We start from the raw sequence: 13,045 nt of genomic DNA, 5'->3' as shown, positions 1-13,045 counted from the left end.
TAACCGACGCCAAAAAAATTTTGTATGCAACTCGTTAGTGAAGTATGTATATATTTTTTTTATTCGGCGGATTTGCGCCGTAAGAAAAGTATTACTTTATTCACTTGTTACATAAACAACTATTTTATAACATAATAGTATATTGTTATACGAGTTGCACAAGACAGTCTATTGTCGAATGAGAGGGTTTAGAGCACGACGAACGCAGTGAGGAGGAACGAGTTGGACAACATGTCTTGTGAAACGGGTGTCACATGCAATTTTTTCTACTTAGCTTCATTAATTTAATTCTTTTAAATATAAAATAATTATCTAGTGACTTTTATTTTAATGGAATTGGGTTGGTATTGATGAAGCAATGTCATTTCATTGAAAATTAAATTTCAAATTGTTTTCCAAATGTTGTTACAATAATAATCTACCACCTTAATAGTTTGTTTTGATTCAAATGACATCACATTTAACACTAAATTTACTATCAATACCAACCCCACATTCAATAATCACTAGAAACGATGCTATAAAATTGATCTTTGTGAAACTGTTTTCGGTGTCAGAAAATGCTCGTTGTGACACCGAAGTAGAAAAAATAATTTCTAAATCTCCAAGTTATTTTGTCTTCTTGGTCTTCCATGCTTTCTCGCGTTTTTGTTTTACTTCCCCTTGTGTGTTGTCGGTAGTATTGTTATGTATTATGATCATTACTTGGATCATAATTTTTTTCGCAGCATCTTCTTCTACTATTTCTTCTTCTAAAATAAGCAGAATTTAAAAAATAAACAAGATCATTTTACCCTTTTTTTTTGGCGATTTTCGTTGCAAGAAACGAGCAACTAACAAGAAAAATTATGCTTTTTTTTCGAAAACAACTTGAGATAATTTATACAGTGCGTCCGGAAAAAACTCTATCATGGAAGATACATTTTTACAATTCCAACTTGGTGGTTTTTATCATGAAGAAGGAACAATCGATAAGAAAACTGATAATCTTTTCTGAAAATTGAGTATAGTCTGTTTCGAAAAAAGTGCTTCTTTCGAAGGTATATTTCCTTTTTCTGTTGTGTAAAACGAACAACCAACTGCCAAATCGACGATTTTTTTACAAAAACGAATTCAGAAATTTATGTATAGTACGTTTCGAAAAAAGAACTACGTTTCTAGATTTCTGTTACGAGATGTACTTTTTACGCTTTTTCCTCCACGCACTCTACCATCCCTTCATTGTGATTTAGTGTTTAAAATGTTTTAATCCAAATTTAGATAATTATCCAGAGTGTGTTTCAAAAACCAAAACGAACATTCTGTAAGCTAAATTCCTACATTTCTGTAACGACGTGCACTTTTGGGTGGGGCTTTTTTGTGGAAGACACTCTACTATCCTTGGATTGTGATTTAGCCCTCTACACAACGAACACAAACAACGATGATTTTTTTCCGAATTGACACTCAAATAAATAATTATCTACAGTGTGTTTAGAAGAACGCTTCATCCAAAATGGTAAATTTCTGCATTTTTCCTTGGTTATGCAGTTCTGGTGATTTTAGTTGCGAAAATCAACAACCAGTAAGAAAAATTAGGTTTTTTTTTTGGAAAATAACTAAATAAATACATACAGGGTGATTCATATAGTATCATAGAAACTTTAACTGGTGGTAGATTCCAGCCCCTGGACACTCTTACAAAAATGTCTAGGTTCTAACGTTAAAATTGTTGAAGATAAAGCATTTTGAAGAATGTACTACCACCTTTTAAGAACCGCAGATAAATGAAAATATTTTACGTTGAAATAAACTGTCGGACATTGTTGTCAAAATGAAACTAAAGCGACGTTTATAATACCAATATTTTCTCTATAGCAACAATTGTCTGCTTCTATTGTGACATTCATGACATTTGTTATACATTGGATGTAAAGTAGAATAAATTAGCGAAGAATGGCATTTACTAATAGTGAAAAAACCATATGGTAATTTTTGCCAATTTTTGATGTATGACTCAATATTTTATTGTCAGGAGTCTTTTGAGACCGTAATCTGCTACTGGTTAAAATATTTATGAAACTATATTGAGTCACCGTGTATATGCATATAGTCCGTTCCTAAAGACTCTATGTATAAGCCAAATTTCTGAAATTTTGCTTTGAGATGCATTTTTGGCGGTTTCCATCACGCAAGAAACAACCAATAAAAAAATTGACGACTTTTCCAAAAATTATGTATAGTGCGTTCCGAAAAAAGCTCCATTCTAGAAGCTGAATTTCTGCATTTCTGCTTTGAGTTGCAATTTTGACGTTTTTTTCGAAAGACGCTTTACTATTCCTGTCATTTATCTTTCAGGAATTAACAAGAACAATGATGAGCCGAATTCAGATTCAGATAATTATCTATAATGTGTTTGGCAAAAAATTCAATTTCAGAAGGTACATTTGTGCATTTCTCCTTCGACATGCATGTTTGGCGGTTTCCGTTGTGAAAAACGAATAACCAACAAGAAAAGCACGAGTTTTTTCCGCAAACTAATTCAAGGAAGTTTATACACTGTAGAAAACAAAACTCTGTAAAACCTAAATTTCTCTATTTATCCTTCAATATGCGGTTTTGGTCATTTTTGTCGTGAGAACCAACAACAAACAAGAAAAATTACGATTTTATTTACCACAGTATAATTTATTATCTTGTAGTAGTAAGTTCTAAAAAAGTTTTTCTCCTTAAGCTAAATTTCTGCTTCGACATATCCTTTTTCGTAGTAACAAAAAAAATACAAAACTTTGAGGTATTCTCGATCTTGCAAGTTCATGTCATGTTCATTAATTTTGTTACAACACTCGAACTTACAAGGAGCATTGCAGTTTTTTTTTTTATTGTTTTTACTTTCTTTGCACTAACATTCTTTTGGTGTTAACATGTCCTTCGTCAGCTTGATAACTTTTTTCTTTTTCACTTTTTCATTTATGTGGTCCTTTTGTGACGTGCGTTTCTTCTTTTTTAATCTCTGTGTTGTCATTTAACATTTTCTTCATCCTCGGGCGAGTAATTCTGGTCTGATATTGTTGCAAATAAGTTTTCTTCTGCGATCACAATAGAAATATTATTTTCAATGTCAAAAAATTCCTCATTATTATTGTTAGGACCCCAATTATCTTGCAATTTACATTACGTTTCAATTATACATATAAATTAGGTCGAATGATGACATGATATTTTTTATTTTGTAACAACAGTTTGCATAAACAAATTATTTATCAATTAAATGGTTTTAACCTCATTTTGTATTTCCGTAAAAGTAGTAGATGGTTCTGAAACATCATTTACAATATTATCTCCACTCGTTATGAAACAATAATAAACATTGGACGCTCTCGTTTTTAAACTTTCATATTTTATTATTTATTAATTACATAGCGGAACTGAAGGGGAAACAATTGAACACATCATTTATTCTTGCACCGTTTTGGCTCAAAGCGAATATAAAAAACGACACGATATATTCGCTAAAATTATACACATGAATTTAGCTGTTAAATTCAATTTATTAAAGAATACACAACCACATTATAGTTATACACCAGAAAGTTGTTTGGAAAATGACAGTTACAAGTTATATTTTGATAGAACAATTTTAACTGACATTCATATTAAGCATAACAGACCAGACATTATAATTTTAAATAAACAACAAAAGCAAGCATATCTTTTAGATATAGCTGTTCCAAATTCACATAATATAACACAAACATATAACACAAAAATTAATAAATATTTAGAGCTGTCCGTTGCTATGAGAAATCTTTGGTGTTTAGAAAAAATTTCGATTTTACCACTTGTAATTTCAGCAACGGGAATAGTACCGCAATCTCTTTTTAAAAATTTAAAAATTCTGGATTTAGATAACACATTGGTAGTTGAAATTCAAAAAGGTATATTATTATACTCATGTCACATCGTGAGGAAGTTCCTTAACATTGACACAGAACATAATACACAACAAAGTCAAAATGCGGAGGCGAGACGCCGGTAATTATGTTGATAAGCACTGCACTATTACTTGATAGTAATATCCGTAATAGTGTATGTACTCCGGCAAAATTGCCGTGCCGCCGGGTGGAGGTGGGATAGTAACATTATTAACACCAGCCCGACCACCCACGATGTAGAAAATGTTAAAACAAAATTCTAATTGCTCATTTCCAGATATAAGGTTCTATTTACATAGGTGGTACATTGTATACTAGCGTGTGAGCAACAATAATTAGTTAGGTAATTACTGTTTTAGTTGCCAATAAAACTATGGTGACTTTTTTGGGTCCCTGTTGGCTAGATTTGTTACATAACCGGAAGTGACGTGAATTTGATAGATCGCCGAAAATTAGGTTATGTGTAATGCGAGCAACGGTTTATTGAAAAATGAGGAGTTTTTAAAAACAAACAAGGTAAAGCGAGGAAAAGGCATTTAATTTAAAGGTGCTGCTCCAAATGACTCCAATTATCAGTAAAACATTACAAAACTCAAGACGTTTAAATCAGAAATGTATGTCAGCTGTCAGTAATGACAATGAAACAAACGGATCAGTCTTGCCAATTTCAAGTAAATTTTTTTATTGCCAACTCAAACAGTAATTGTTGCTCACGCGATATAAGGACGTGGACTCTGGATGTAGAGAGAATTGTGTTGCATTTTTACTTCAGTAAGTAAGCGCTAGATGTCAGTTTCAAGTGGATTTCTGTAAAATCCTTCTGGCGTAAAAAATTAGAGATGGAACCTTCCAATTGTAAAGTAGCAATTTGTCAGCGTGCAAGTTCGTACTTTTAATGGTAAAAAAACCCATTGCTGAGCAAATATGGTGCTGCCTCTCAATTAGGACACTGCCATTGTTTTCGCACATCGCACACTTCCGCCCATTCAAAAACAATGTAAAATCACTTCCTTTTCGATGAACGGAGCTGAAAGCATTTTTTCCAGTAAAAAAAACTCGATGAGTGTCAATTACGTGTTGCTCTGTCTGTTGTGGAGTTCGTTGTAAAATTCGGGCGATTCCAACTTACCCCGTTTGCTTTAATTCCAGTTTAACGGTGTTTGGCGTCTGTCGACTGGAGTTGTATGAAAAGAAACGACTCTCTTGGTTTCTGCCTTTTGTTCACTAATTTCATGTGGCAGATTGTGGGGAGGAAAAAAGAGAGAGGAGCATATGAATCCAGAGATATGTTGCAGACACGTAGGAGAGAAGGAGTGAGATTAATTGGAGATCAAGAGGTAGTAAATGATGTGGAAAACAGGAGAAAGGGAATGGAAGTAGAGGAAGTTCGACTTTTGGCCAAAAAAGTTGTTGGCAAAGGGTGCACCGCGAGAGAGTGACAAAAAGGACAACAAATAATCAACACTGAATAGTCCTTTTTTCTCTCCGTCCTTCTTTAGATGCTTTAGCTATAATTTAACTGTGTGTAGAAGGTCTTTGATAGAAGCAGTGGTTAAATGGATTTTTAGAAAACAATTCTGACGTAAAGAATATGACGTCAGCAGCGTATTTGTTAATTTTTACACCTTTTTGTGTATTTTTTCATCATTTCTGTTATGAATTCACAAAAAAACATTTTCCTTCTCACATCACAATTCACCAAATTATTAGGGTCGAGGAGGCACGGCATTCAGGCCGACATTTTTTCAAAAGCTTTTTTTTGGTTTTTCTTTCAATATTCTCGATTTTCCTTCTAGGAAGGAAAACAATTCTTGATTTTTTTTCTCTGCAGGTGAGTCTTTCCAGCCCCGTCCCGAATCCTCCTTCCCACTCCCGTTCCCCGAATGTTTTTATTTATCGGAGGTCCGATCCAATCGGGGGGACGTTTGAAGTTGCGTCTCGTTACTCTGTCGATCCGTCTCCGGAAGCGGCGTCTCCGCCGACCTGGGTCGGTGTTTGACGGCGCCTCGACGCCGTTTTCTCCCTGTATAAAATCGCGCTTGCGGCACATCCCCGTCAGTCGGCCGTCGACGAGCAGCGCGTCAGGATCGTCCTCGCGATCATCCTTGCACATGGCTTATCGATCACGCGGCCACCTCCGCGATAGATGAGTGCAGTGGGTTCGCGGCTTAAGGCGAAATGGCGCGCAAACTGGCCGGTCTCTGCTGCTGCTGCTCCGGGAACCAGCGGGAGGAGGGCAACGCCGACGGCAAGCGCCCCATCGACGACGGAGGTGGTGGACAGGACGCCGAAACGGGATCAGGTTAATGGGATTCTGGGGGCTGTTGGGACGCAGGGATATTGCGAGCAGCGGAAGAGTTAAGGGGAAAACCCAGGTTCTTCGCGGCGGTGACGCGAAAAAAATATAGCGTGTTCCCGCGAAAAGGAAATAATATTTCGGGAAATTCTGATCCGTTTGAAATTTGTCTGTCGGTCTCGCCAATTCTCAAACCTCACCTAAGTATAAATAGTTCGTAATGTAAATACTTAAATTTGCATTTCCCTAAATATTATCTTATTTATCTTTTTTATTACTTCGTGAAACAATTGCCAGTTATCTTTTGCGTCTAGCCGGAAATAGAGAGCGCTTGTTTCTTTATAGGATGCTCCAATATTAGAAAAATATTTTTCAAAATTTTAGACAAATGGTGGAGAACCACAAAATGTACAAAAAATTTGATAGGCAGGATCATTTTCACTTTTGTTAAAATATGCCTTTGATAATAATAATCGTTATGATCCGGCCTCGATGCCGTGCCCTCGTTTGTAATAATAATAATAATAATAACTGGGCTTCAAATTGGGGATGAAATTGCTTCAATTATCTAAGAAACTTCGTTTAAAACATTTAACTACATTGACAGCGTCGTTACAGTAATTTGGATTGTTACTAAATTGTAGTAACTGGCGCCAGTTACTTCCGCAAAGTCGTAAATGTCATTTGCGACGTTTAATAGCGCGATAATTTCGTCTTCCGGTGTTGGTACAACGTCAAGAACTGCAGTCCTTTTTAATCCCTCCAGTTTAACTTAATTCCTATCGACTCGTTTCCACTCCTGGCGAAACGTGAAGAGTTTTCTCGTTGCAATCTTTTAAACTCGTTCCGCCCTCCTGTCGTGGTTAAAATTTTTATTCGAAACTAGCTTTCGCCTCCGGGTTTGCTCGCGTGGATTAAGGAATGTCATAACGTCCGTGTCGAGTTGAATTTTGAATTGAACGTTTTTCCAAAGCGGAGGTGCCAACTGTTGAAGCGTTGCAAAGAAGAGTAAGAGTAAATTAATGATCAAGAAATTAGAGGAAATTGAAGTATGGATTTAATTGGAAATTGACTTGTGATGTTTGGGATTAAAGTGAAAAATGTAAGACGTATCAACAGAAACGAGGCGAACTCACTACAGCACGATGTACTTCGCACAGATTTATCGCTGCTACGTAGCTCCCTCTTATCACATCTTAATGCAACGAAGTGCAGAACACAATAAAGCAATTTCCCTTTCCAATAAACTCTGTTTGGAGAAATTCCATTCATTAATTTTTGTTTTATGTGGATTCAAACAGAGATCCATACAGACAAAAATTCTAGAAAGTACTGAAATGTCGTCGGTATCGCGGAGGTAACCCAAAATGTGTTTAAATATCGAAATAACAGACACACATTCCAGTTTTCTTTATGCATGTGTTAATAAATTGTCTTCAAAAAAATTGTTAAACATTAAAATTTTTAACGGAATGTCGAGCAAGAGCTTTGGTCGTTATTAATCCTTCCACTTTATTATTGTAATTTTGTTTGTTTTCTCAGTTTCGTTGACATTTTAACGTGTGTTCAATTTTTAAAAATCACATCTCACAATATGAGAATTTCTTCTTTCACCCTTAGAGGAACATCAAGCGATTGAGTTCTCTTTAACTCGTCCACTTTAACTAAATTCTTGTCGTAATCTTCTTCCGTCTCACTTTCCCGACATAATTAAATTTTTCATTCGCAGTTACTGCGTTTGTATGTCAAGTGTCAAGAGCTTGGCATTTTTTAAAATCATTACCCTTCAATTAACTTTTTATTTTAATTTTGTTTTTGTTGTCTGGCTCCATATCCTGCAATAATTACAATTTTTATTTATACAGGGTGTCTTAAAATTATCGCATTTCGACTTCCGGGCTTAATAGGGGACATCCTGTTGATCAATAAAAAATGTTAAAAAAAAAACTGTCACTTTGAAAAAAATATCAAAGTTGCCAATATTTGTTCAAAAGTACCTGATTAATATTCTAGCTATGTTGTACGAGTACTTCCCTTTTGAACAAAAATTGGAAAAATAAAACTTTTATTTTTTCGAGATAAAGCTGTTTTTTCAAGAAATGTCTTTTCATTTATATTTTAATATTTTACATAATCATCCTCACCATATTTCAAAATGAATGTCAACCATTTATATTTTTTATTTGAAGAAAACATGATGAAAAGTTTGAACCTTCAGACCCATATATCTTTGTAAAAATCCACTCTATATTTTTTATTTTATTTTTTCGAGATTCCTGAGATTTCTCCCTACAAGACCCCCGACTTGGAATACGTTAATTTTGCGACACCCTGTATTTATAACTGGCTAAAGACAATTAATAATAATAATAATAATAATCATTTTCGTTGCACCCTATTGTCAGGGTGTGGGACGACGCAACATATTAAAAATATAAAATCAGGTTCGCCCCCGGATGAATCCAGACAAAAAAAAGAAGAAAAAGAAGTAAGTTGTCATCACATGATTTTCTTTTATTTCCACCTTTCGAAAAATGTCAAAAGCTTTAGTTGTCGTAATTTTTCTCCACAACTAAAACTGTCACAATATTTTATTTTTTTCTACCATTGGCAAAACTCGAAGAGTTTAGTCGAAGGTAAAATAACAAGAGCTAATTTTCCAGTTTTACAAAAACTTTTTGCTTTGACAATTTTACGAGGAGAATTATGGCATTTTTATTCTGGTTAGGCCCGAGAGCTTTAGCTCGAGGGTTTAATCTTCGAATAAAAATGCCCAAATATCAACGAGTAAAATTATTATCTAAAGCAAAAATGTTTAGGTGAAAATTGGAAATTTTATCAGATATTAAAAATTAGGTCGTGCTATTTTTGGCAAGATTAATTCCAGAGTACAAACTTTAACGTTAGGTATACATAATTTTTTATTTATAATATAGTTATTAAAAACACAATTTTAATCACTTCTGACAGATGACAGAGTAGTAGGATGTTTTTATCGCGATAAACATTTTTGATTGGATGAAAGCAAGCCCTGATGCACGTTGGATGTACATGGGAATTAATCCTTTTTAATTTTTCCACTTTAATCAACTTATTGTAATGTTGTATATTTTGCATTCACTATTCCCTCTCCCCTAACTTAACACTAATTGTTTTCTTTCAAATTAACTAATTTCATTCCCTTACCCTAATCAAAATTTGAAGCTTTCACAATTTCAAAAATTTCTTGGGCTCACTTTAGTGAAACTTGAGCGTTTAATCCTTTGTAGACCTTCCATCAAAACTAAATTTCCCTCTCTAATCTTGCCTGTCTCGACCGATATCAAACAGCTTTCTAAGCCAAATCTTACCAAAAAAAAATTTTTTACTCGCAGAGAAACTTCAGTAGGTACTTTCAATTTCTTCTCCTTCCCGGAAGACTTTTTGTGACGATTTTCAACCTCACCGTGCTCCACCACAAAAATTTGCGTTTAGATTTGTCAAAGCACAAATTAGAATTCCGTTCGGCTTCGTTTTGTGTCAGTTAGGTCCCTCGAAGATTACCGAACGTTTTGCATTTGTGCTGAAGGATCATCAGATCCCTTAAACGCCGTGCTTAATTCTTGGGATGATTGTGCGACCTTTGGCAAACTTTGTTGCGCTTAATTATAAGTAATGTGCCAACTCCACGCAATTTCCACGGCCGTACAGTTTAATATTAATTAGAACAATAACCGCTCAAGTCTCTGATAATTTGGGAGCCGACAGAGTGGCCTCGATAATTAATTTATCGATCGTTGCAATCAGCAAACCGATGCACCTGGTGCACGACGTTAAAATTTTCCCGTTCTGGTCCAGAAAGTGTCGCTCAAAGTCATGTTTCACTGCTTCCTCCTGTTCGGAGTCAAATTATGGCAGACATTCGAGATGTTCAGATGTTGCAGCCACACACGCGATTGTTCAAATTCTAGAATGGAACGGCGACAAAGAGATAATGTTACACTAGTTTTGTGACAGTTTCTGATAAGAAGTTTCTTACACAGTCAGAGTCGAATCGTTTTTACAATCGATTTTGTGATTTTGTTACGATCAAGGCGGCCCTGAAAGACAAAAGAATCGGAAACGTGTGTCGCAGCTTTACATTATCATGCATAAAAGATTCACTTAATCTAAATTTGAATTCTTGAATGACAGTGCTGTCGGGCAAGATGGCGGCTCGAGAAATGGTAGTGGTTTTGGATTTTCTCATGGGCTATGAGTCATTTGTTACGTTCGTTTCGTCTCTCTCTCGTAGTCGACGTTTTCAGTTTTCATTTATAGATTATTCACTGGTTTAGCGCTCCGTCTTCACGCAAATATTTCCAAGGTCACAGCCCATGAGAGAATCCAACACCTCTAACGCTGACTCGCTCGTGTAGGAACCGTTCTCAAGGCAAAACCACGTTTGTTGAGCCATTCGTTTCGTTTTTCACGGCCGGTCTAGATTTTTTGTGTAGATTTTTGGAATCGCGCTGTTTGTATTGCTGCAACAATTTCGTGGAAATAAATATGAAAAAAATTAATATTTATGAAGCACGTAGAAGGCAGTGGAGGCAGATTGCGTCCTGTTTTGCAAGTTAAAATCGACAAGTCTCATCGTAATATTCAAATCGCATTTTTCTATCTTTTGTGAGCACAAAACGCTTCGGTTTTTCGGCTTGAAGTCTTGCAACAGCGCCGCCAGTGATTCGGTACTTTTATTATTATTTTTCTTTGTGTCCATCACAAGTCGTACATTATTTATTTTACAAGTCGTACATTATTTATGAGAGACGTTGTTTCCAAATGTCCCTCTTTCTCGCTCCGTTTCGTGTCTTTCCACTCGCGAATTTTACGTCGTATTAAGTCTTGTAAGATAATTTTTTGATTTAATTCGATGAAACCCAGACGACGTAAACGTGGCAAACCCGACGCAAAACGGTGTCGGCGGACTCGTAAATTTGCCAGGAGTGACATTAACTTTGACTTGTCGGTGTCATTGCCGCCGACAAAAACTGACTCACTGTCAATTGGCGGTCAACAGCTCTCACGTTCTTTTTAAGGCAAACCACTCCCCTGGTAATTGCGGTAATTGTTTTGATAAGAGTAATCGAGGCAATGCCACTCGTCGGCTTTGGCAGCGTCGCATTTCATAATCTCGACGCTAAAATTTAATCGAGACGTTGCCAGATCCACCACTGTGAAGTTTTATGTTTGATGAAAGTTTAATTGGGCCATTAAGGAGGCTCTCGTCTTTGATGGTATTTTAAAATCTTCGTTTGCGTCATCGCGGATTTTTTGCTGCACCGGTTGCCGGAAGATTGCTCTTCCGCTCTTAATGGGAACGGCTCCGGAGAAGTCCGAGCGAAGGAGTGAAGGATTTGAGGTCTTTAGAGGGCCCTCACGATTTGCATTCGTCTAAAATTTGGTAAAGATTTATTTTCTTATCGTAGTCGGGAGGACTCGAGGGACACATAAGATTGTGGAACGTGAAGGATAAAAACAATTTGGATTTTTTATGGTGCTTCGGGGAGAAAGGATTTTGTGTTTGATTAAACTCTCGAGTTTAGCAGAATTGATTTTAAAGTTTCAGGGTGTTTATTCTTCGGGAAACTGATCCGGGAGTGGGTTGTGGGAGATTTATTGGTACTGAGAGGTCGTGTCAAGCTATTTTTAATATCGGAGAATGTGTGAACGGGGGTATTGAAAGGATTCGGTTAGGGGAGCTGCTCAGAAATTGTTTTATTCCACAAGAAAAAAAAAGTGTGTGCTTAAAACCGCACGACAGAAGTGAAAACTCGGCTCCCGCGATTTTAGCTTGCTGCGAACGATTTTAGCGTGATGCGAACGCGAACGATTTTAGCGTATCGCACGAAACTAATTCACTGCCCGGGAATAAAATGTATGTGGTGCCCCTAAAGAAGTTTTCACTTCAAAAAAAAAATTGAAAACTTGGAGTACAACAAAGCTTGTGGTGCAAGATTTGGAGCGAGACGATTTTCGAAATCTCAGCGTTCTAAAAAATGTGATATGTATTTTGGAGGAGTTAACCCTCTTAGAATTATTTTGTTTTGCACAGAAATGTATGTAGCTCTAGTGATATTCTAGAATTATTGTAATCTAAGACATACGAGCTCTCTCTGACCTTCTTCTAATCTAGAAAATACAATATAGATGCAGTAATCTAACAAATTAGGATTTAGGCAGCGTAATGGAAAATTTGTAGAACTGTGCTACTCCAGAGGGTGCAATTTTCAAAGGTACATGACCTTCTTAGAATTGTTTTAATCTAGAAAATATAGAAGATGAGACTTCTAGCTTCTAGGAATAGAGTTCTGTTTCAAACGGTCTTCTATTTTCTCGATGTTGAATAGAATCTAAATCTAGAAGGGAACGATTGGCACGAGAAAATCCGTTTTCCACTTTATCGCAAAAACGAAACCCTCGAAGGCGGCGAAATCGGGGGTGGCGCACCCCCCTAATTATTTATCTCATTATTATGCAAATATTGTCCCGTTCGGTCCGGATTCCGAGTAAGCCTTTCCGAAACTCTTGCAAGTCGCCACTCAAAAATCTTCCGTCGCGGCCGATAAAATGTCCAATGAACGTCACCTCCAGGGCACAAAGCGAATACTTCAGTGATGTTTATTTATGCCAGACGAAGCCGTCGCGTGAAACAATAATGCACATTTGTTACGCCGCCCAGCTCCACCGCCACCCACCCCCGGACCATTTTCTCCCACTCAGTTTCCTTTTCATCAGCGCCGGCAATTTGAATTGAAGGTTCGCCGAAACAAAAATCCGGGCCGCCGCCGGCGTCCCAACCGGACCGGAAGAT

The 13,045-nt window shown here is 36.5% G+C and overlaps 1 protein-coding gene across 2 annotated transcripts in view; it reads left to right on the top strand.

The window, feature by feature from the left end:
* The window catches only part of LOC138138933 (cytochrome b5 reductase 4), a 41,658-nt gene that overhangs the window by 17,323 nt on the left and 11,290 nt on the right, over nt 1–13,045 (top strand). The window contains exon 1 of one of the 2 annotated variants that reach the window (XM_069059070.1): nt 5,968–6,216. The exons of the other annotated variant lie outside the window; for it this stretch is intronic. Within the exon in view, the coding sequence (XP_068915171.1) occupies nt 6,093–6,216 (124 nt within the window). The 5' untranslated portion in view covers nt 5,968–6,092. Of the gene's footprint in view, nt 1–5,967; nt 6,217–13,045 lie in introns of those variants that run through there. 2 annotated transcript variants of the gene reach the window in all.

Source organism: Tenebrio molitor, chromosome 9, assembly GCF_963966145.1.
Source record: "Tenebrio molitor chromosome 9, icTenMoli1.1, whole genome shotgun sequence".
Taxonomy (NCBI): domain Eukaryota; kingdom Metazoa; phylum Arthropoda; class Insecta; order Coleoptera; family Tenebrionidae; genus Tenebrio; species Tenebrio molitor.
This window is presented reverse-complemented; position numbering and strand designations above follow the sequence as displayed.